The 24,999-nt window shown below is 40.6% G+C and overlaps 1 protein-coding gene and 1 non-coding gene across 2 annotated transcripts; both read right to left on the bottom strand.

Moving 5' to 3' along the window:
- Window positions 1–2,202: 2,202 nt before the first annotated feature.
- Window positions 2,203–19,875, bottom strand: AQP11 (aquaporin 11). Its single transcript, XM_012745128.3, has 3 exons — window positions 19,002–19,875; window positions 7,948–8,064; window positions 2,203–6,302 (listed from the first exon to the last, which is right to left on the bottom strand). Exons 1-3 carry the CDS (start codon window positions 19,618–19,620, stop codon window positions 6,223–6,225), a joined length of 816 nt encoding a protein of 271 aa, XP_012600582.1. The 5' UTR covers window positions 19,621–19,875; the 3' UTR covers window positions 2,203–6,222.
- Window positions 19,876–20,441: 566 nt separating this feature from the next.
- LOC142870717 (U5 spliceosomal RNA) lies at window positions 20,442–20,559 on the bottom strand. Its single transcript, XR_012919062.1, has one exon. It is a non-coding gene; the product is annotated as a U5 spliceosomal RNA (small nuclear RNA).
- Window positions 20,560–24,999: the final 4,440 nt, after the last annotated feature.

Genomic DNA, 24,999 nt, shown 5'->3' with positions numbered 1-24,999 from the left:
TGTATGTATATGGTTCTGTCATTTTTTAAATATATTCATTAAAATGTGGTTCCCATGAATTTCATCCTCCCTCAGATTAGTCTGTCAAATATTTATACTTCTTAAATAAGCTTGTTTAAGTCCTTATAGGTTCTCTATTTTTTTTTTTTTTTTTTTGAGACAGAGTCTCGCTTTGTTATCCAGGCTAGAGTGAGTGCCGAGGTGTCAGCCTAGCTCACAGCAACCTCAAACTCCTGGGCTCAAGCAATCCTCCTGCCTCAGCCTCCCAAGTAGCTGGGACTACAGGCATGTGCCACCATGCCCAGCTAATATTTTATACATATATCAGTTGGCCAATTAATTTCTTTCTATTTATAGTAGAGACGAGGTCTTGCTCTTGCTCAGGCTGGTTTTGAACTCCTGACCTCGAGAGCAATCCGCCCGCCTCGGCCTCCCAGAGAGCTAGGATACAGGCGTGAGCCACCGCGCCCGGCCTTAGGTTCTCTTATTTTGAGATTCTGTTAGGAGTTTCTTCAGTATTGGGAAATGTGAGAGATTATGCAGAGATAATTATAATAAGCAGGTTGAGTAGCCCTAATCCAAAAATCCAAAATATGAAAGTTTTTGAGTGCTGACATGACACTCAAAGAAAATACTCATTGGAGCATTTTGGATTTTCCGATTAGGGATGTTCCACTGGTGTAATGCACATACTTCGATTTTTTTAAGAATTCCAAAATCCAATATGCTTCTGGTCCCAGATAAATACTCAACCTATATAGTACTTTACTTATAGAAGACAAGTGTCATTACTCCTTGTTTACAGATACTAGATATTTCAATAAAAATTTGGTTTACTTGCAGGATTTCAGATAGGTTTACTATTATACAGCTAATTCTCATGCAAGTTTTCTAGAATTGATAAATCCATATCTGCTATCTATCTTTTTGACCATTATATAGTAATTAAATTCTAAGCAAGATCTCTTCTGAGGATTCTAATAGAATTATTGCCATCCCTTTATGAAGAAGCTGAAACATAATTTCACTAAAATCTCACTCTGTTCATATATCTATAAATCAGTATCTAATTTGGGGAAACTTCATAATTTCAGATGACATAAACTTTTGGGAGTGAACCTGGTTAGAAGTTTTGTTTTTAACTTAATATTAAGATGACAAAATAAGAGATATGTAATATGGGGATTAAAAGTCTCAATAACTAATAGTGTATATAGGCTAACTAATACTCTGAGGATTTTTTAGGATTATTTTGGAGATTACATAAATCACTAATACGTGTAAAGCACTTAGAACAATAGTGCCTAGAAAATAGCTTAATAGTTGTTAATACCTAACTTTTCATATCAGAAAGCAGCAGGTACAAATACAACATTAACCCACCATTTAGAATACATCTGAGAAGCTTAAACTTTAAAAATCCACTGAGCAATTAAAGTAGACATCATGTTCCCATGTTTTACTTAAAAAAAAAAAAAAAATATGGCCGGGGCTCAGGCCTATAATCCTAGCACTCTGGGAGGCTGAGGCGGGCAAATTACTCAAGGTCAGGAGTTCAAAACCAGCCTGAGCAAGAGTGAGACCCCATCTCTACTGTAAATAGAAAGAAATTAATTGGCCAACTAATATATAGAGAGAGAAAAAATTAGCCAGGCATGGTGGCGCATGCCTGTAGTCCCAGCTACTCAGGAGGCTGAGGCAGGAGGATTGCTTGAGCCCAGGAGTTTGAGGTTGCTGTGAGCTAGGCTGACGCCACAGCACTCTAGCCTGGGCAACAAAGTGAGACTCTGTCTCCAAAAACAAACCAAAAAAAAAGCAATGAAAAAGAAAAAATATTTAGAAAATAAAAAATAAATAAAGTAGACATCATGAAATCTGCGTGTTTTTCTCAGGACCTTCAGGCCTTCATTGCAAGTCTCTGCTCTTGCTCTATAGACATGTCTAATGTACTTAAGTATCTAGTTTCTAGGCACACAACAGGTTAGAAAAGGAAAAAGCCGTGGTTCCATCAGGCATAACAGTAACAGCAGTAAATAGCTGGCAGAATTATAAAGAAAAGCAAATATATATTCCTCCAAAATACAGCAGTCTAAGCCTGTATAATAGATAATGCAAATATTAAGATAGTACAGCAATGTATGTTCATAAAATTATGACACTATATCAGCCCCAATGCTAGTTGTAAATAAATCTAAATCTGGCTAGCTTAAGCAGAAAATGTTTATTAGAAGACTATCTGGGCTGGACGCGGTGGCTCACGCCTGTAATCCTAGCACTCTGGGAGGCTGAGGTGGGCAGATTGTTCAAGGTCAGGAGTTTGAAACCAGCCTGAGCAAGAGTGAGACCCCCTCTCTACTATAAGTAGAAAGAAATTAATTGGCCAACTAATATATATATAGAAAAAAAAAATTAGCCTGGCATGGTGGCACATGCCTGTAGTCCCAGCTACTCGGGAGGCTGAGGTAGCAGGATTGCTTGAGCCCAGGAGTTTGAGGTTGCTGTGAGTTAGGCTGACACCACGGCACTCACCCTAGCCTGGGCAACAAAGCAAGACTCTGTCTCCAAAAAAAAAAAAAGAAGACTATCTGGTAGCTCATACAATGAATAGGAAGTTGACATAAACCAGGCTCATAAAAAGATTAGGAACCATTATGTTTATATAAGATGTTTGATTGCCCTGCTGCTGTTAGCCTCATTTCTTAATTGTCCCTGTCTTTGAGTCACCACACAACCCATAGTTGCCGGGGGCAGAAGGAGTATCTGACCCTGTAAGCTTTGGCAGTGGAAGGGCACTGTCTCTGTGTAGATTGTCGCAGGAGTTGATTATCCCAAACAGAAAGACTGCTTAGATGCTGTCTTATAAAAAAAAAATTGACTTTATAGCTGTCTATTGCAACCCTGAATCTTTAAAAAAATAATTTAAAAGGTTGTGATTTTATTCTGTTGCATGGGTGCAGGCATGGAATAGACATACGGTTGGATTTAATTAAGTTGAGGCTAAGCCATGGGAGTATGATGAGATAGAGAAGGAAGGGAGTTAAGAATGTATGCAAGCATGTGTGTGATGATGATTGGCTAAGTAATTTAAGCTGTTTAAGGAGAATAAGGTACTTGGGAGGGGTGAGAGACGTGAAAAGTGCTGTTAATCAGTGCATAGAAGTTCCCCTTGGGGGTCAAAGGATCACTGGAGATGGGGTCCTAAAATGGGCTGGAAAGGGGTTAGTGGTTGGAAGGCGGGGTGTTTGAGGTCAGAGATTTCAGTTATTGGTAATAAGCTAAAGGTTACCAACAAAGTTGTAGGTGAGGCAGATTAGAAGACAAAATTACCAAAGGAGAGAGCCAATGAACTCCAAGGCCAAGCATTAGAAGAGTCATCTTTGTGGGTTTTAACCACCAAGAAATACAACTGTAGTAGCGTTGTAGAGAGTGAGACAGTAACTACAGTCTTAAAGGAACAAAGGGAGTTGAGAGACTAAATAGATGACTGCAACAGTACCTAGGTAGCTGATGACATATTTTTAATGGATGAGGCACAGGAGAATGGATGGGAAGCAGCAATGAGGGTAAGGAGAAGACTATTTCACCTCCAGGCACAGTGGTAGAAGAGGTATGGGAGAACCAGGTGTGGTGGCACACACTTGTAGTCCCAGCTACTTGGGAGGCTGAGGTAGGAGGATCACCTGAGCCCAGGAGTTCAAGGCTAGCCTGGGCAACATAGCATGATGCCCATCTCTAAAACAAAAATTATCTGGGCATGGTGGCTCGCACCTGTAATCCCAGCTTCTCAGGAGGCTGAGGTAGGAGGATAACTTGAGCCCAGGAATTCAAAGCACCCAGTCTCAGGGGAAAAAAAGGTATGAGAGAAAACAGCCACCACTTGAGAGGGCTACAGGGAAAGCAGTGTCATCAGAAGTCACAACTCAAAAGTATGACTGATGAAATTCAGAGGGCTGGGTGTTTTCACAAATTAATAATCATTTTTCTTAAACCACAGAAGCCCTCATGCAAGACATGTGACTAAAAACATTTCTGTAAGAAAAACAGCCATGAAACAAGTTAAACTCAGCTTTTCATATTTGGAAAATTGGACCATTCTTAAAATCTGTACCCCCATCATATGCCGCAATAAAAAATAAATAAATAAAAAATAAAATAAAAAGGGAATAGCCATTATTAAGCACTGTGCAGGCCAAATAAAAACATCTGCATTTAACAGTTCAGTCACAATTTTTGTGAACTCTACTTTTTAAAATACAAATGACTATGGGCTGAATTTGTAGGTTAGAGCATAAGTCCATGATAGTCAAACTGGCTGCCTTGTTGGATAGAATTAGCAACAAGCTGCACCTGTTCAGTCTGCAGATGTAAGTAGAGTGACTATCTACAAGCTGATCACTGAGCAGCACTTAAATTACCTGGCAACTTATCAGTTGCTCGTTAACTGATTATTGCTCAAACAGATCATATCTCACCCCATATTTTTTACAGTTAATTCTGTGATAATGGAATTTCCTTTGAAGAGAAACACGCTTAACCTTTTATGGCCTGAACTTTTTTTTCTTTTTCTTTTTTTTAAAGAGATGGGCTTGCCCAGGGTGGATGTAGTGGTATGATCATAATGGCTCACTGCAGCCTCAGACTCCTGGGCTTATGTGATTTTCCTGCCTCAGCCTCTAGAGTATCTGGGGCTATAGGCACACACACCAGAACACTGAGCTAATTTTTCCTTTTATTTTTTGAGATGAGGTCTCACTACATTGCCCAGGCTGGTCTGGAACTCCTGGCCTCAAGTGATCCTCTCACCTAAGCCTCCTAAAGTGCTGGGACTATAGGTGTGAGCCACCAGGCCCAGCTCTATGGCCTGAACTTTTAATAAAAATGAGAACTTCCCACAATAAAAGAAGGCTTCTAACAGAGTAAAATGTGAAGGTTCTTTAAACCTCAAAAAATACTAGTTAATTCCTAAACAAATTTTATTGTTGTTATACAGTATTTGTTTCTTCAGAACCTTCAATCTTCCTTTAATGATAATCATGACCGAGAACAGTTTTTGGACTGAAGTAAAAATTTAAAGATAGTATTTGGCTCTCTGTGACCTAAGGCAGGCTGGCAAAGCCCTCTAAGCTTAGTTTCCTTTTCCATAAAATGGAGATTAAAAATACATGCCCTTGGCCGGGTGCGGTGGCTCACACCTGTAATCCTAGCACTCTGGGAGGCTGAGGTGTGCAGATTGCTCGAGGTCAGGAGTTCAAAACCAGCCTGAGCAAGAGCGAGACACCGTTTCTACTATAAATAGAAATTAATTGGCCAACTAATATATATAGAAAAAATTAGCCGGGCATGGTAGCGTGTGCCTGTAGTCCCAGCTACTTGGGAGGCTGAGGAAGGAGGATTGCTTGAGCCCAGGAGTTTGAGGTTGCTGTGAGCTAGGCTGACGCCATGGCACTCACTCTTAGCCCGGGCAACAAAGTGAGACTGTCTCAAAAAAAAAAAAAAAAAAATACATGCCCTACCTACTTCACAAGGTAGCTGTTAGGATCAAACAAGAATATGAAAGGTTTAAATCTTGACTTTGTGTGGGTGCTTTGTTTTAATGTAGTCTATTAATGTAAAACAACTTGCCTGAAGCTAGTGAGCTTGTCTATTTAGAGCAAATATTTGAAATATTAGATTATAAAATACTTACAATTTAGGGAACCCGTTGAGTATAAGTAGATATATAATGTACTTCCAAAAGCAACTTTCCTATTGAAAGATGACACTGCTGATGGTATCACTGTGTGAAATAGTGGCTGGAAAGTATCTTCTCCCCAGTTCTGTAAGCTTGACTGCTTACACTTTGGTTAAAAATTCTGTTCATTCAGGTGACACTTGATATATGTTCTTCGGTCCTCCCATCACCTTCCCTTCCCTTCTCACCCTGTACTCATTTGCTTTTCATCAAAGTTAACAATTATCACTTGAGATTTATGTTTAATGTAATTAAGTCTTTTCTAGCAGCATTTAATACATCACTCAAAAGAACAAGTCTTAACTGAGAAATACAGAATACCTCATTTTCACAGTAATATTTTTAAGTCTCAGTGATGAAAACTATAAGGCAGCTTCCTCAAAGGAAGTTAATATTGATGAATCCAGTACAGTTTTTGGAATATGAGGTAATTAAAATCTTTATCACACCCAGCTTGACTGTCCTGTATCTTAGTCTGAGTCTTTTGGAAGTTATTCCTTTTTATTAATTGTATGGTTGTTATGCAGCCATGGAAGGAAAAAGCTGAACATCAGAATCATCAACAATATACCTGAAAGACAAATACAGTAAAATAAAAACAAAACAATTTTTAAGGAAGTTCATAACCACTACGTGGGTATAGTTTAAGATTATATACAATTATATAACTAGAGATGTGGAAAGCTATGCTTAAAGAATTAGCTACTTCAGTTCTACATGAAACATGTTAGATACTTTTAATCTAATACACTCACATTATTTTTCTTCAACCACGAATCCTCAAAAACAGTATGCACTTAAGTAGAACCAGTAGGATCTAAACAATGAATTCAAAGGATGAAGTCCAAAGATTTATGGTTTTTTTTTTTTCCTCTTTATTTCTTTCTTAGATTTATGGTTTTGATCTTGGCTTCATTACTGACTTTCTGAGTGAGAAACCCTGGAGTTGAGTCTCCATTTGTTACTCTTTAAAATGGTAACATTCTACTTCCCTCTATGCTCCAAGGGATGTACCCAGAGAATAAAGCAACTGAAAACACTCTGAATTTTTACTTGTAATGCTCAAATAAGAACAATATATTAGATTACTTTCTCCCTTCTCTTTTTTCAGTCTAAACTGTTAACAGCTTTTAGAGATGCATCAAGCAAAATACTTAAAATTTTAGCCAATGCTGAAATTTTAAATCTTAAATATAATGAAAAGTTTTAAGAATTCACATATTAGTAAATCATTTTTGAGGTTACAACAATCCAGCATGTAGCCATTGGTTACTTTTTTGATGTGAAATAGGGACAGAGGACAGTCAGCCAAGGGCTCAAAGCACTATCCTGAAAGGTAAATCTGCAATGGTTAACTTTTTATCTTAATTTGAACATACTTAGGCTTAAAGCCTTAGGTCAGTTTATATTCAGATTAAATATCAGTTTTTTGTTTTTTGTAAGAGATGGGGTCTTGCTCTGTCATCCAGCCTGGAGTGCAGTGGTGCAGTGCGATCATAGCTCACTGCAGCCTTGAACTCCTGGGCGTAAGCAATTCTCTCACCTCATCCTCCCAAATTGCTGAGATTATAGCTGTGAGCCACTGTGCCTGGCAAAAATGAATTGTCATGTGCAGATTTGAAATTATGTAAAAGATGAGTCTGTGGCAGCTCACACCTGTAATCCCAACATTTTGGGAGGCCAAGGGGTGTGGATGGCTTGAGGCCAGGAGTTCAAAACCAGCCTGGGCAACATAGCTATAAATAAATTAATTACCTGAGTTAGGCTCAAGCCATCCTCCTGTCTCAGCCTCCCTAGGAGGTGGTGGGACTATAGGCACCTGCTGCCATGCCCAGCTAATTTTTTTTTTTTTTTTTTTTTTTAATTTTTTGCCAAGACAAGATCTTGCCTCCTGCCTGGGCCTCCCAAAGTGTTGGGATTACAGGCATGAGCCACCACTCCCAGCTGAGATTATTTTTAAATGGAAGTAAGCACTCTTTGCTATTTTTGTGTTCGGATCTCTGGTTTTCTTAAAATGATATCTATATCTGAAGCTGACTACCATTAACTAGATTTTGTTTCTTTGAAGATAAAAACAGTTCTACAGGAATAAAATGTTATTTCAGGGATGTTAACTACCTTTTTCTTTTTTGTGCCTACTCTGGCAGTTACATTCCATATCATATTTAAAGATATCTCAATCTTTCAGACTTAGTAATAAATAAAAATATGCTTACCTAAAGAAGGAGCCAGCCAATATACTATAAAAAATTGAGGGAATGCTTCATCAAAACACATGAAATGTAGTGAAAGTGCCAAAGCTGGATTAAATACAGCTCCTGTTAGACTTCCTCCTGTAATACATTTTAAGCAGAATGATTCCGAATGATTTATCTTACATTTTCTTATAACTGGAAGTAAATGGGCTATTAAACGTGACTTTTATTTGATATTTAAGTATATTCTGTGGTTCTCCTTTGCAGAACCGCCTGGCATATTGTAGAATATAATAGATTATAGATTATAATATGCCAGGTACAAAAGACAAAGGACACTAGGAGTTTAAATCCTGTGCTTTTTCTATATACTGCAAAGTGGACATTGAAAGTTAATGTGCTTTATTTTCCTTTAGTTTTTATAAAATAGGAGATTAGGCTGCCCTTAACATTCATCAATATAAATTCATTATAATAAAAGTAAAATGAAAATACAGTTAAAGTGGATACAATACTCCAGGATCCCCTTGGACATAAGCATAGCTTTGTATTGAAAACAAAAAGTAAAATGGACCAATGAATCCATTTTTGGTTCTTTTTTTACTTTTCAACAGAGCCCGTAAGGAGTAACTGTGAGCTAGGCATGGTGGCACATGCCGGCTAAGGCAGGAGGATCACTTGAGCCAAGGGGTTTGAGGTTGCAATAAGTTATGATGATGCCACTGCACTCTACCCAAGGCAACAAAGTGAGACTCTGTCTCAAAAAAAAAAAAAGTGATTATGAATAGTATGTGAATTATAGCTCAATAAAGTAGTTTCAAAAATAAAAAGTGACTGTGAGTAGTCATGAAAGAGAAGCACAAAGTTTAACTGTTGACTACTTTTTAGGATTCATGTTCCAGCTCTGCACTCAGGGCATCTCTTTGATTTGAGGCCTAGGAGTTTATAGTCTGGCCATACAGCAAGTAAAGAAAGGCAGAGGAGGCTGGATATCCGTCCAATAGTACTCACTAGTTGTGGCTTCACTTTTCAAAGAACATCCTAAAAGCATCCCTAAGACAATGCTATTTCCAGCAGTTTTTCCAAGTGGAAGTTTAGGCACACACATCCCCCTTTTTATGCTCAGCCACAGACATAGTGCCCCAGATTTTCACAAGTTTTATGTTGACATATACCACTATAGCATGTTATCTTCATAAAATGCAGTACAGTAACATTGGGAATTAAGTGACCCTTTCATAAGATGTCACTAATGGGATTTCACACTTGAATAGGCTGTGAACAATGATGCTGTGTTGAGATGAAGCTCACTTGATGGCTACGAGTTTTTTCTAGCATACAGCCTCACAGCATGATTCATATTCATGCCTCAGCAGTTATAAATGACATCATGTCATGGACCTTTGGAATCATTTTTGAATAGTCAAATCCTGGAATGTTAAACCTGCAACTGCCAAGGGTCAACAGAATTGTTTGGTTGGCAGCTAGTCATTTCAGTTTGATTACACAAAAAAATTACTGAGTTCCATTCAAAAATAGACACTGTGGACAGAGAGATAAAGACTCATACAGATCTTTACAATATGATGTAATGTGAGATAGGATGATAAAAGTGACCTGTAACTTTTTTTTTTTTTTTTTTTTGAGACACAGTCTTGCTTTGTTGCTCAGGCTAGAGTGAGTGCCGTGGCATCAGCCTAGCTCACAGCAACCTCAAATTCCTGGGCTCAAGCAATCCTCCTGCCTCAGCCTCCCAAATAGCTGGGACTACAGGCATGCGCCACCATGCCCGGCTAATTTTTTCTATATATATTAATTGGCCAATTAATTTCTTTCTATTTATAGTAGAGACAGGGTCTCGCTCCTGCTCAAGCTGGTTTCGAACTCCTGACCATGAGCAATTTGCCTACCTCGGCCTCCCAGAGTGCTAGGATTACAGGCGTGAGGCACTGCACCCAGCCAACCTGTGACTTTTAATTGCAATTTTTATCAATAAAAATGGACCATTTTTATTGTCTTCAATGGACCATTGTCCTCAATGCATGTCCTCTAGCCATGGTACACTTAAGATTTTCCACTAGGTCTAAGACAAACACTGTCAGTCTTACACCATACTAAAAACTCAAACTGGCCGGGCGAGGTGGCTCACGCCTGTAATCCTAGCACTCTGGGAGACCGAGGCAGGCGGATTGCTCGAGGTCAGGAGTTCAAAACCAGCCTGAGCAAGAGCAAGACCCCGTCTCTACTAAATAGAAAGAAATTAATTGGCCAACTAATATATATAGAAAAAATTAGCCGGGCATGGTGGCGCATGCCTGTAATCCCAGCTACTCGGGAGGCTGAGGCAGGAGGATTGCTTGAGCCCAGGAGATTGAGGTTGCTGTGAGTGAGGCTGACGCCACGGCACTCACTCTAGCCTGGGCAACAAAGCAAGACTGTGTCTCAAAAAAAAAAAAATGCTTCTAAAAACTCAAACTACTTCACTTCCCTTATCTTCTAATCCTCACATCACCAATTCTGTTCAGTGTGACTTGGTGGAAACTGCTCCTCTCAGCAAGAAGTAGTCTCTCTCCCCTCTTGACATTGCAACTTGGGTTGACAGAATGCAGCAGAAGTAGCACTATGTGAATTCTGAATGTGGCAGGAGTGATGCTGTGTGAATTCTAGGTTCAGGTTTCAATAAAACTATCAGCTTCCACTTTTTGCTCTTTTGGAACAATGCCCTGAGCATATAAGTTATCTGGTCTAGGCTGCTAGAGGATAAGAGGCCACATGGAGGAGAACCAAGGCATCCTACATGACAGTTGGCACAAACTGCCTGACATGAGTGAAGCTGCCTTGGCTTTTCCATCCCCACCACTGTCCAGCTGAATGCAGTTACATGAGTGATCTCAAGAATTGCCCATCTAACCCATAGAATCAGGAAGACTAATAAGCTATTGTTATTTTAAATTTTGCTATTATTTATTATACAGTAATAGTTAACTGATACAGAAACACCAGGTGTGGATTGTGTATTAACAAAAGCCCAAAACATGGCATTGGCTTTGATGTTTTACTGCAGCAGTCCCCAACCATTTTGGCACCAGGGACCAGTTTCATGGAAGACGATTTTTCCACAGACTGGGGCAGTGGGGTGGGGATGATTCAAGTGCATTACATTTATTGTGCAGTCAAACCTCTCTGCTAATGGTAATCTGTATTTGCAACCTCATCACTGCCTCAGCTCCATCTCAGATCATCAGACATTAGATTTTCATAAGGAGCATGAAACCTAGATCCGTTGCATGCACAGTTTACAGTAGGGTTTGTGCTCCTATGAGAATGCAATGCCACAGCTGATCTGACAAGAGGTAGAGCTTATGTGGTAATGTGAGTGATGTGAAACTGCTGTAAATACAGATGAAGGTTTGGTTTGCCTGCCGTTCACCTCCTGTGCAGCCCAGTTCCTAACAGGTCATGGACAAGTACCAGTCTGCAGCCAGCTGGCAGCGGGGGGCAGGGGTAGGACCGCAGTTTTACTAGATAATTCTTTGTTGTAGAGGCTGTCGTGTGCACTGTGGGATGTTTAGCAGCATCCTTGCCTATACCTAGATGCCAGTAGCACAACCCTCTCCCTACATTATAACAACTAAAAATGTCTCTAGACAGTGCCAAATGTCCCCTGGGAGGCAAAATTGTCCCCGATTGAGAACCACTGTCCTAGATGAAAACTGGTATTTGTGTATAAGACATATACAAGGTTGTTTATAGTAGTAAAGAACTGGTAAAAACCTAAACATCCATTCATAGGAAAATAGTTAAATAAACAAGTTTATTATACTTTGGAATATCATGCAGTATTTTGAAATAATGAGAGAAATCTCTTTAGTAACATAGATAGGTCTACACAATGTATCGTTGAACAGCTACCACCAAGGAGAGCAAACTGTTTCTTCATCCTGTATCTTCCATGTCATAAACAACCTGTGATTGAGTACTGCCCATTCATACTGCCACACAGAAGTATTACCCTGGTGGGAAGAGTAGTCAGAGCAGCAAAGGAGACCAGCATGGAGGGTGGTAGTAAAAAGGCACCTCAGTGTTTCAGCGTTTTACAAAAAGAACATACTCAAAATCATCAGGCACAGAAATATCAGAAAATGGTTTCAAAAAACAAATTACTATTTATTGACAGTTGAAAGGTAGATGACATAACAGGGCATATTAAAGAAGAGGTGTAACTGGGAGATCCATCTGGCTGACAGCCAAAAGTCAAAGGACAACATGAATTTAGGGAAATTACCAGACCCAAAAGGCTAAGTCGCAAATCTAGCAATGTCTAAGCACTAATGTTTCTCAATATTCCTAAAGGAATCAAATTCCCTGTGACAGAAAAATACTAGTTATAATCACATAAGACTCATGTATAAGCTAGAAGGTCAATTTACTAATTTATATTAGAAGCTAGTCCTTTCCAGTAACCAGAGGATATTTGTCCTCCCTCTCCAGGGTACCCATTTTAGCATGTGATCAAAAAAAGCAGAGTTATTAGATCAAGATGAGGTCTGATAAAATATCATTGTCCAGAGTTGAAAATACATCTCTAATGACAAGAAGCAAAGCAAGCATGCTTTCCCTAGATTCAGTTTCTACCACTGCACAGTGCTGGACAGATACTTTCAAAGTTTGCATCTCCAGACACTACTTCACTTTTCATTGTTGGTTTATATTCTGTTCACAACACTAAGCTAGCCAGGTAACTGTTTTCAAAGTAGTTGTTATTCTTACAGACTTGAAAGAATTACAGACTGTTCTCAGATGTGGGGAAGACCTAAGGATTTTTACCAAAAACAATTAACTTTGACTTATTTGCAATGGACAAATTTCTGTATTAAAGTTACAACTTATATTTTCCTGAACTTATCTCAGGAGTTGTGAACAACAACATTATCAATTATGCAAAAATGATCACATAATACTGGAAGCTTGTGGGGATTAGTAGGGTGAAATAATATTTCCCAAGCCCTTAGTATATGCCGGGTACCATGCTACAAACTTGAATATCTCTTCCTCATGCTAGTCTTCTGAGATAGTATTCTCTTATTTTAAAGATTTGGGCCTCAGTTTCCAAAGTATTAATTTGGGTCTCAGTTTCCAAAGTATCCAGCCTAAGGGCACACAGTTCAACTCCAAACCTGTGTTCTTAACTACTATATTATACTGGCAAAGTAAAAAAAGAGTTGGACCTTTGAAACTGTTTTTTGTTTGTAAATTGGTAATAGTTCATATTTCATATGGTTACTACTATATTAAGAGACAACATATGTAATGGACTTAGTTCCCTTTTCTTTTGACAGACAATTTTCTATATTCATGACTTAGAAGGACACCAGAAACTCATGATTGGAAAGAAGTAAAAATACTACAGTTTCTTCAGATAATTTATTAGACTAAAATAAGTCTTCCAAAATAAGAAGCCCTTTAAAAGTAAATAGAGTATTTGCTAGTTCATTCACTTATTCAAAAAATACTGTTTACTTTGTGCCAGATAGATGACACTGCTAAAATTTGGTTATACATCATGATGAATAAAACAAATTTGGTCTCTGTACTTAAAGTTTATCAGTTGGTAAGAGGACAGGTATTATGTCAGAAAAGTATAAAATTTAAAATTCTATAAAGGAATAGAATGCAGTAATAAAGACAACTTACATATGTAAAAAAATGACATTTTTTTCAAAATCTATGCATAAAAAATGAATGTAGCTCTCTCTTACACTGTTCATTGAACTAAATTCTTCTAAAACCCAAATTAAGGAAGATTTGCTTACAGTCTGCATTAATAGTTTATAGCTCAGGCCAGGCGCGGTGGCTCACGCCTGTAATCCTAGCACTTTGGGAGGCCGAGGCGGGCGGATTGCTCGAGGTCAGGAGTTCGAAACCAGCCTCAGCGAGACCCTGTCTCTACCAAAAATAGAAATAAATTAATTGACCAACTAAAAATATATATACAAAAAATTAGCCGGGCATGGTGGCGCATGCCTGTAGTCCCAGCTACTCGGGAGGCTGAGGCAGTAGGATCGCTGAGCCCCGGAGATTGAGGTTGCTGTGAGCCAGGCTGACACCAAGGCACTCACTCTAGCCTGGGCAACAAAGTGAGACTCTGTCTCAAAAAAAAAAAAAAAAAAAATAGTTTATAGCTCTAATATGCTGAAAAATCACACAGCTTTTTTTTTTTTTACATTATTAGGGAAGCTTAATAAATACATAAGAGATAATGATCTCAGTAGGCCTCCATCTGCTCATCAAAATTTGAGGTACTAAATCAATAAATACACTTGGTCATCCTAGGAGCCTGTGGCTATGTTGCTGGACAGTTATGTTCTGTGTGTAATCAGTTATTTTGATGTGACCTGTATTGGTGCAAGTGATTAAAGAAATTTTCCAACATGCACCTTTGTCAAACCTGTACTTATATTATCTTGGAAGTTTAAGAAAGATATATCAAAATAACTTGTAATGATGCCTGTCTTAGCCAACTCTAACCCTGCCTTTCCTTCCCTATCCATTCTTTTTTTTTTTTTTTGAGGCAGGGTCTCACTCTGTCATCCAGGCTAGAATGCAGTGGGGTGGTCATAGTTCATGGCAACCTCAAACTCCTGGGCTCAAGCGATCCTCCTGCCACAGCCTCCGGAGTAGCTGGGACTATAGGTGTGTGCCACAACACCCAGCTAATTTTTCTATTTTTAGTAGAGACAGAGTCTCACTCTTGCTTAGGCTCATTCTTAAATCCTTCTCACAAAAGCCTTGCCTCTAGCCGGGCGCGGTGGCTCACGCCTGTAATCCTAGCACTCTGGGAGGCTGAGGCGGGCGGATTGCTCGAGGTCAGGAGTTCGAAACCAGCCTGAGCAAGAGCGAGACCCCGTCTCTACTATAAATAGAAAGAAATTAATTGGCTAACTAATATATATATAAAATTAGCCGGGCATGGTGGCACATGCCTGTAGTCCCAGCTACTTGGGAGGCTGAGGCAGCAGGATTGCTTGAGCCCAGGAGTTTGAGGTTGCTGTGAGCTAGGCTGACGCCACGGCACTCACTCTAGCCTGGGCAACAAGCGAGACTCTGTCTCAAAAAAAAAAAAAAAAAAAAAAGCCTTGCCTCTGATAGGACAGATACTCAACTAGTCCCAAGATAGTCCATTTATTTTGAACAGTGCTGTTCCAAAGTTATGACTTATATCCTTAGAAAGTAATGGGGAGTAATATGGTTTAATGTAGCATTTCCCAAATTATGTTCTCTTCTACACACTCCTAGACAAAAACATCTCCTAAATTTGAAAAACTATGGGTCTATTCCTCCTCTTGGTGTTTCACAATATATAGTAACATAGTAAAGGCTCTGTGAAATCTTAAAATTAGAAAACCTGTGTAATCCAGTGTTTGCCAAACTTATTTGCCTATATAGTCCTTTTGTAACTTAAAAATTGTTTTAAATTGTGGTAAAATATACAAAATATGCCATTTTAGCCATTTATACGTGCATAATTTATTGGTTTTACATTCACAGTGCTATTCAACTATCAGCACTATTTCCCAAAGTTTTCTATAATACAAAGAGAAACTCTGTACCCACTAAACAACAAGTCCCCATCCTCCCAGGCCCTGGGAACCTCTATTCTACTTTCTGTGAATTTGCCTATTCTAGATATTCCATATAAGTGGAGTTATATAATTGTCCTTTTGTGTCTGGCTTATATTGCTTTGCATAATGTTTTGGAGGTTCATCTATGTTATATCCTCTGGAGATAGAATATATCGGATGTATCAGAACTTCATTCCTTATTAGGGGTGAATAGTATCCAATTGTGCATGCTTTTGTAACTTTTGAGGAGCACACTGTAGAAATGCTGATGATGAAATCAGTATAGCCTTCAGTGTCAGTTTGAACTATGGTTCCAGCTCATTCTAGCTGTGTAACCTTAAGTCATTTCACTTTTATGAGCCTCACTTTACTTAAAATGGGAGCTTTATTCCTATTAATCAGCGGGTTGTTGTAAAGATTAAGAAAACGCATATAAATGTCTAGCAAAATGCTTGGCCTGTAACAGGTGCCCAGTGAATATGCTTATATCCCTTATATTGGCAGAAAAGAAAACAAAAAGGAAGATCATAATACATTATGAATTTCTGTAACTCGTTGCAATCAATAATTATCGATTTAGTTCTATCCCTACAAATAGTCTCCAGCACTGTCTAATACCATAGCCACTAGCTACAGCACAATTTGACTACTGACCGCTTGAAATGTGGTTACTGTGAATGAGGAACTCAATCTTTAATTTTAGTTAAGTTATATTAAAATAGTTGTATGCAGCTAGTGGCTGCTGAATTAGCACAGATCCAGATTCCTGAAGCAGTGGTTCTTAACATTTGTTTCATAATGGGATCATCTGAGGAACTTTAAAATATACCACTGCCTAGGCCCCTCCCAGAGTAATTAAATTTTAATCTCTGGGCCCAGAATGGGTATTTTTGGAAAGCTCCCCAGGTAATTTTAATGTGGAGAGAAGGTTGAGAACCACTGTTCTAGTGATCCCTTTACACTCTCCCATTCCCCAACAATCAGTCCTCTAATTTCAAGAAAGCAGTGTTTTAGATCCTTAATATATTATAGATTCTTTCCAATAACTTCCCTTATATTTATCTGTGACTTAATATTATCTTATTTCTCTTCTCTCAAAATCTTTGTCAATTATAAAATAGGGAAAGGCTAATATATACATTATTTATGCAATCATAAGTATTTATTAAAAGTATAAAAGTAGACAGAATATCAACTTTAAGACCATTGAGAGGGAAGAGGAACATAGGGATAGAAAGATCCAACTGTAGTTAATGTTTTATTAGTTTAAAAAATCTTTAAAATTTTACTGCTTTTAATTATACAAATATGAGCTAACCTGTGGCATAACTTTTTTCCAGGGGCAGTTCTGTTCATACACAGGGGATGTTTCTACATTAGCCAAAACCTAAAACTTTTTTTTTTTTTTTTTGAGACAGAGTCTTGCTTTGTTGCCCAGGCTAGAGTGAGTGCTGTGGCCTCAGCCTAGCCCACAGCAACCTCAAACTTCTGGGCTCAAGTGATCCTACTGCCTCAGCCTCCCAAGTAGCTGGGACTACAGGCATGTGCCACCATGCCCGGCTAATTTTTTCTCTATATATTAGTTGGCCAATTAATTTCTTTCTATTTATAGTAGAGACGGTGTCTCACTCTTGCTCAGGCTGGTTTCAAACTCCTGACCTCGAGCGATCCTCTTGCCTCGGCCTCCCAGAGTGCTAGGATTACAGACGTGAGCCACCACGCCCAGCCAAAAACCTAAAACTTTTAATAACTAAGCAACTACTCACCAATCCCTCAATTATGTATGTATATTCTTCTATACCATTTATTTCCACCTGTGTGTACTAAAAAAAAGCTACTAGATCAAAGGAAGGGGAACTGGGCTGGGAAGTCTCATTTTTACCCTAAGAGGTCAAGCGTATATTTAAGAGTCCTTATCTTGAGGTTAGTTTCTGCTCACGGTTTCACTTTTAATGGGCAAAAGACAGACTATTACTATAAATTTCTTTTGTTATATTCTTGCCTCCCAAATGTTTTATAATTTTGATACAGTCCCAACAAAGATACTCTTGTAATCATCTGAAATTTAAAATGCTTAAATCATTTCATCATTAAACACTTGTTTTGGGGATTTTTTCCTCCCATTTAGAATATCTAGTGTAGATTACTGCATCTGAGATGGGTCAAGGTAAACAAATTACTTAAAAGAAATCAAAAGATTTCTCAAGTTATTTGTTTTTTAAAAGAATCTTTAATTTCAATCAAGTTTTTATTTAAACACATCTTGATAGATCATTTAAAGGTCATTTATACCTAGCACCCTGGGAAGCCGAGGCGGCAGATTGCTCGAGGTCAGAAGTTCGAAACCAGCCTGAGCAAGAGTGAGACCCCCGTCTCTACTATAAATAGAAACAAATTAATTGGCCAACTAATATATAGAGAAAAAATTAGCCGGGCATGGTGGCGTATGCCTGTAGTCCCAGCTACTCGGGAGGCTGAGGCAGAAGGATTGCTTGAGCCCAGGAGTTTGAGGTTGCTGTGAGCTAGGCTGACGCCACGGCACTCACTCTAGCCCGGGGAACAAAGCGAGACTCTGTCTCAAAACTAAATAAAATAAAAAATAAAGATCATTTATAACTCAGTGAATTATTACAGAAATAAAGAAATCACTTTAAGTAATTTATAGAACTAAGAAAGGGAACTAAAGAATTTCTACTCCCCACTTTTACTACTAAACAATCATGTCCCTTGTGCTTAAACTCGAAAGCAGGATCATTTTTCAGTGAGAGTATCAGAAAGGATCTATACCACCTTGGCATGAAGAGGTAGTTAATAAGTTATCTTTTCTCTCTACCATTAAAACAATCCCTTTGTAGGATATTTGAACCCTTGTCAATATCTCAGTTTCATCAAAGAATGATTCTTTTCTCTGTGTTTTCAAAAAAAGCACTGAATGCAGGATCTATTAATACATGTTGGCCCTGTTGGTTAAGATCAGGCTGCAAAATGGAAATTAAAATAACGGGATACCAATATTTATATCACAGCGGTGTAGGGGCTTCTTTTCTTTTCTTTTTGAGACAAAGTCTTACTCGGGCTAGAGTGCCAGGGCGTCAGCCTAGCTCACAGCAACCTCAAACTCCTGGGCTCAAGCAATCCTTCTGCCTCAGCCTCCCGAGTAGCGAGTAGCTGGGACTACAGGCATGTGCCACCATGCCCGGCTAATTTTTTCTATATATTTTTAGTTGGCCGATTAATTGCTTTCTATTTTTAGTTGAGACGGGGGTCTCGCTCTTGCTCAGGCTGGTTTTGAACTCCTGACCTTGAGCTATCCACCCCCCTCGGCCTCCCAGAGAGCTAGGATTACAGGCGTGAGCCACCGCGCCCGGCCTCAAATGTATTTTGGTAAAGAACTTAGAATCTCAGGTCATACAGGTTCCAAGCGTGCCAGGTGTTTTGTGGGAATGACAAACCTGCATAGACCAAAAAGGTGACGAGTGCAGCCAGCAGGTGGATACGAAGCTTGGTTCGGACTTCCTGGAAGTGCAGCAGAGCGCTGTGGAAGACAAAGGAGCAGACGGCTTCTGTGATTACCGCTTTGGGCAAGTCGACTTGGATGGGATTCTTGCAAGCGAAGGTCCTCTCACTGACGTGATACTTGGTCAGACTCAAGCTCCACAGGGCGCCTACGCAGTACCTGCTGCATAGGGCACTAACCAACTGAGCCAGCAGCCTCATTGCACCCATCTCGGGGGACATTCCGCCCAGCATCATCTGCATCATCACGCCGCACGGGTTGCTGGAGGTGCCCACCAGAGTGAGGCCATGCACCAACGAGAAGAAGTAGATTAGCGTCAGCGGCCAGGTGGGGTGCGCGGGGTCCTGCTCGCTCAGCAGTTGCAGCTCGTGGGTGCAGCAGCAGAGCTGGAAGGTGGCTAGAAACTCCAAGACGAAGGCGTGGGCCGTGGGGCTGTGCAGCTGCTGCCGGGCGATCACGCGGGCCAGCCCCATGAACAGCACCAGCGACAACATCAGTCCCAGCGAGGTGCAGGTGTCCTGCACCTCGGGCCGGAGCCCCAGCAGCGCCGACATGGCTCCCTGGCCGCCTGACCAGCCTGCGTGCGAGGGCTCTGGGCCAGAGGCGGTGCATGGACCCAAGTCCCAAGTCCGCGGCCCCGCCCCCTCCTCACGCCCCTCGGGGCAGGCCGACTGGCGAAGAGCTGGAGGACCCGGGCGTCACGCTGGGAGGCTCCTCCCCCCTCCCGGGCTCTGCGCGGGCTGTCGGGACCAGAGCCAGGAGGAGGGGAGGCGGGGGCCGGTGAGGAGGCCAAAGGTCTGCGGAGCCCGACGCCCACAAGCCCTCTGGCCTCCCTCAGGGCCTGGGAGCCGGCGCCGGCGGGGCAGGGCGCGGAGGCCCGGGCGCGCCCGGAGCCCATTGCGCACGCGCACTGCGGCCCGTGCGCCGGAGCGGGCGGCGAGAGCTGGACCCTGGAGCGGCGCGAAGGAGCTCGTCCCCTTGCGCGCTCAGATGGTTGCTTTTCAGGGAGGATCTTGTAGATTCCGTTTCCTCTCTCCAAAAACTAAAGCCGTCGAGCCGGAAAGACCCCTAAAGGTCGTCTCGGACAACTACCTCATTTTATTAATGGGGCAACTGAATGTGAGAAGAGAGGTGCAACACCGGGGACTTGGCGTACCAACGTTTGACCTGGGTGAGGAAGGCATGGAACAAGGTCTCCTTGAGCCTTAGTTTTCCTCATCTGCCAAAAAATATTTTTTTAAATGGTGGTGATATATAACATAAAGTATGCCATTTTAAACATTTTAAAGTGTATAATTAGTGGTATTAAAGCTTAAGTGGTGATTCTTAGGAAGTACTAAGGTTTTTGGTTTTTTGTTTTTTCTAATTTATATTTAGCCTTGCCTAAGCAAGACCTGAAAAAAGAATTGGTTACCAACCCAAAACTGTTTCTCTTCACGGAAGTCTTTAGTAAAAGGCGAAGGATTTGTTCCCGAGAAAACACAGCATTGAAGTCCTAAGTTTTTTAATGTCTCTACAACCTTTGGCATGAATTATTTAAATATAATAATATGAAACAGTTAGATCTTCTTATATATACTCTTCTTACGTGAAGAGGAAACCCAAATAACTCTGGGGAGCTGCTTCATGGAGCTGTGAGTCATGACACGTCTCACTGATCTGCTTTAGAAAGCATGGGAACCACTTAGCACAGAGCCCAGCTCATAGAAAGTGTTCAATAAGTGGTAGCTTAAAGTTGAAACAGCGGATTTCAACAGTTCAAGTCCCAGCAACAGCTCGTCCACCCCAGGTGGCCCATTTTCTGTGCAAAGTGGAAGGGAATGTCTGAGGCTCCTCAGATCTCACTGCACCTAGTGAGGTTTTGTGCTAATGCAGCCGTGTCATGGTTTAGCATAGTGGTTCAAGCTTCAGCCTCAGACCTGACCTGCCTCCCCTAGGCTCTGTTGACCACAAGAGCACGTTTCTTAGGGCTGGAGGGGAGGGAGAGAGGAACAAAAATGAGGGGAATCATTAGCTTCAAGTGGCAGAGCATTTGGAAGGCCTTGTGGAGGATAAAGCAACTCTATCTTGGGTGGGCATGGTGGTCATAGCTACTCGAGAGGCTGAGGCAGGAGGATTGCTTGAGCCTAGGAGTCCTGGGCTGTAGTGCCTATGCCCATGAGATGTCAGCACTAAGTCACCATGTCAATATGGTGATCTCCGGGGAGTAGGGGATCACCAGGGTGCCTAAGCCTAAGGAGGGCTGAAGCCGCCCAGGGAAACTGAAACAAGTTAAAACTGTGGTGCTGATCAGTAGTGGGATTGCACTTGTGAATAGCCACTGCACTCCAGCCTGGGCAGTATAGTGAGACCCCATCTCGGGGGTGGGGGAGCAACTCCATCTTGGATGCTAATCTGCCATGTTGACTTGGATTTAGACTGTTCCAGGAATGCCTCTGAGATTTCTACTTCATTGTTGCTGCCCCAGGTCAAAATAACCTTGACGGTAAATCCTGCCCTTAGGTAGATTCACTTTGCATTCCTGCCTTTCCCTGAGGGGTTGCTGTCAATTGTCTTCCACATTCCTTCCCTGTGGTATATATGCCCTAGGCCTGGGGGGTAATGGTGGGAGGATCCACCATCTCCTGGCCCACCCAACACCACTTCTGTTTGTAAGTCCCTGTTAAATGTTTCTCTCTGAGAAAACTGGATTTGTCAGCCTCTTCCTTCCTTAGACTTTGGGGGTAGCTTCGCACAGACCTGCACACCTGCCTTTGCTGGTTCTCTTCAGCTTTTGTCACCAATCTCAACTTGTCATTTTGTAACATAATGAAAGTTTTCTTTATAACACCAAGATTTCTGTGGTGCCAATAGACATTCTCTGAATTTAAAAAAACAAAAAACAATTCTTTCACAAAACACAAACGAGTAGAAAATGAAATTGTTGTTCCCTGACCAGGAAGAATTTAGAAGACATTAAAACTAATTTTTGATCACTGCAGTTTAAAGAGTGATTGCTGGCCAGGTATGGTGGATCATGCCAGTAATCCTAGCACTCTGGGAGGCCAAGGTGGGAAGATTGCTTGAGGCCAGGAGTTTGAGACTAGCCTGAGCAAGAGCGAGACCCATCTCTACTAAAATAGAAAAAGTTAGGACTACAGGTGACTCACAACTGTAGTCCTAGCTATTTGGGAGGCTGAGGCAGGACAGTCACTTAAGCCCAGGAGTTTCAGGTTGCAGTGAGCTACGATGAGGTCACTGTACTCTAGCCAGGGTGACAGAGCAAGACTCTGTCTAAAAAAAAAAAAAAAAAAATGCTTATTGTGTTTAAATCAATCCTGCAGTGTAATCCTTTCATTGCTCCCCTTTACTAGAAGTCACTTGAGGATTAATGTGAATATATTTTGTTTATCGCTGTGCTGATAATTCACTTTCACTAGCAAGAATCATGTAGAAAACTTAGTCTTTTGGATTTTGGTAAGAAATTTAATATCACTTATATATATTGTCATTAAAAGGACTTTTGTCATTCTTTTAATTACTTGTGATTAAATATTTTACATCAAATAAATTTCCTATTTTCAGAAGTAAGAAATCACTAATTAAAATCTGTTCAGAGTGGCATCATGGGCTAAGCCCTCTGTTAGCTTTGGTAAAACTACAGTAAAGATACAGTCCTTACTCTTGAATATCATAGAAGAGGGACTAGAAGCAAAAACAGAAAAGCAAAATGTAGTGTAAAAGTACCATGGTAAAACAGAGGGCTCTGTAGGGGCAGAGGGAATGGGCCCTCACTCAGACTAAAGGAAAGGCTCCCTGGAGGAAGTGTTAGCCTGCAACCTGAAGGATATGTAGAAATTAGGGGGTGAAGGGAAAGGGGAGAAAGAGAGGCAGAGGCACCACATTTTGCAAAGGCCCAAAGGGAAAGCCACAGCAGCCAGGATGCCTTAGGTTGGAGTACAAACGGGGAATTAGTAAGGGAAGGAGGTTAAAGGAGATAATGCCTGAAAAGTACTCACCATGTTTCCCCAAAAATAAAACAGGGTCTTATATTTATTTTTCCTCAAGAAGACACCCTAGGGCTTATTTTGAGGGGATGTGCTATTTTTTTTAAGTGTGGTACAACAATCTACATTTATTCAAATATAGTTAAGTCGTCTTCTTCTGGAACATCATCATCACTCTCCAAACTTTGAATTCCATCCTGAATTTCTTGCGACTCTATTTCCTTATCTCATGAGAGATTGGGACCATTGGCCCCAGTCTCTCATGTCGAGCAATAGAGCTCTCATGGGGCAGCTGAGAAGGGCTGCTCGTCTTCTTTACCGCTGTGCGATGAAATGCATGGGTTGTGCAGATACGCTGCGTAGCCACGCCCATCACTAGGTCTTATTTTCGGGGTGGGGCTTATATTGCGCAAATGCTTAGAAATCCCGCTAGGACTTATTTTATGGGTAGGTCTTATTTTCGGGGAAACACGGTAGTACATGGCCCAGCACAGTTAGTGCTAAATAAAAGTTCGTATATATAAATGGAGGTACAGTAAATGATAGTTGATCAATAATGGATTTTGCACTGAAGTCTTAGAGAAGATAGAGAAATGAAGGGAAAAAATGACCAAAATTGAGAATTGTATTGCTGTGACATCTGTGAAAAGCAAATGAGGTGTTTAATAGCTTCTGAAGGCATGTCCTTGACTTGATGTTATCCTGGGCAGAAACATGGAGGAGATTTAAGTTAAGACATTTAAAAATATATTTTATTTTTAAGCAATCTCAAGCTTTCAGAAGAGTTATAAGTACAGAACAAAGAACTATTTTTTCCTGAACCATTTGAAAGCAAGTTGCTAATGTTATGCTCCATTACCCAGAATAATTTAGTGTTTATCTTCTTAAACAACAATGGTCTCCTACATAAGCATAATAAGACTATCACAATCAGGAAATTAAAATTGTTACTACCACCTACTCCTCGGATCCCATTCAAGTTTTGCCAGTTGTCCCAACACTGTACTTTATAGCAAAAAGATACAGTTCAGAATCACTTGTTGCATTTAGTTGTTGTGTCTCATTAGTGTCTTTCAGTCTGGAAAAGTTCCTCAGTTCTTCCTTGATTTTCATGACCTGGACAATTTTGAGGATTACAGGTCAGTTATTTTGTAGACCCTCCTTGAATTTGGTTTTGTCTGATGGACACCTGGACCAAGGGTGGGGAACCTGTGGCCTTATAGGTCCTTAAATGCAGCCTTTTGACTGAATCCAAATTTTACAGAACAAATCCTTTTATTAATACATTTTTGTTTGTCTTTTATATTTTTATTTTATTTGTTAAGTGAACATATTTAAAATGCCAAAGAATAAATAAGTTTCCATGAAATAATCCTCCCAGATTGATTGGCACAATTAGAACTTTAGTAAGCCATAAGGACAGCTGCTATACTCATGATTTAGTTCTAACTTCCCCCACCTGACTGGTACCACTACCACATGAGGCTGGTTGCTTAGAGTTTGTGGGAATTGAGTACTCCAGTCTGTTTCCACCTTTTGACAGTGGTGCAATGTGTTTCTATTGAAGTGGAATTTGTGAATAGTTGCACAGCTCGACAGTATTTTATTTTTTTTGAGACAGAGCCTCACTATGGTGCCCCAGCTAGAGTGCTGTGGCGTCAGCCTGGCTCACAGCAACCTCAAATTCTTGGGCTCAAGCGATCCTCTGGCCTCAGCCTTCCTGGTAGCTGGGACTACAGCCACCATGCCTGGCTAATTTTTTTCTATTTTCAGTTGTTTTGGCTAATTTGTTTCTATTTTTAGGAGAGGCGGGGTCTCGCTCTTGCTCAGGCTGGTCTCGGAACTCCTGAGCTCAAGCAATCCTCCTGCCTCGGCCTCCCAGGGTGCTAGGATTATAGGACTGTATTTTTAAATTGTGTCTGCTTAGCAGCCCATCATGTCAAAGGA

This window comes from Microcebus murinus, chromosome 4, assembly GCF_040939455.1.
Source record: "Microcebus murinus isolate Inina chromosome 4, M.murinus_Inina_mat1.0, whole genome shotgun sequence".
Classification (NCBI taxonomy): domain Eukaryota; kingdom Metazoa; phylum Chordata; class Mammalia; order Primates; family Cheirogaleidae; genus Microcebus; species Microcebus murinus.
This window is presented reverse-complemented; position numbering and strand designations above follow the sequence as displayed.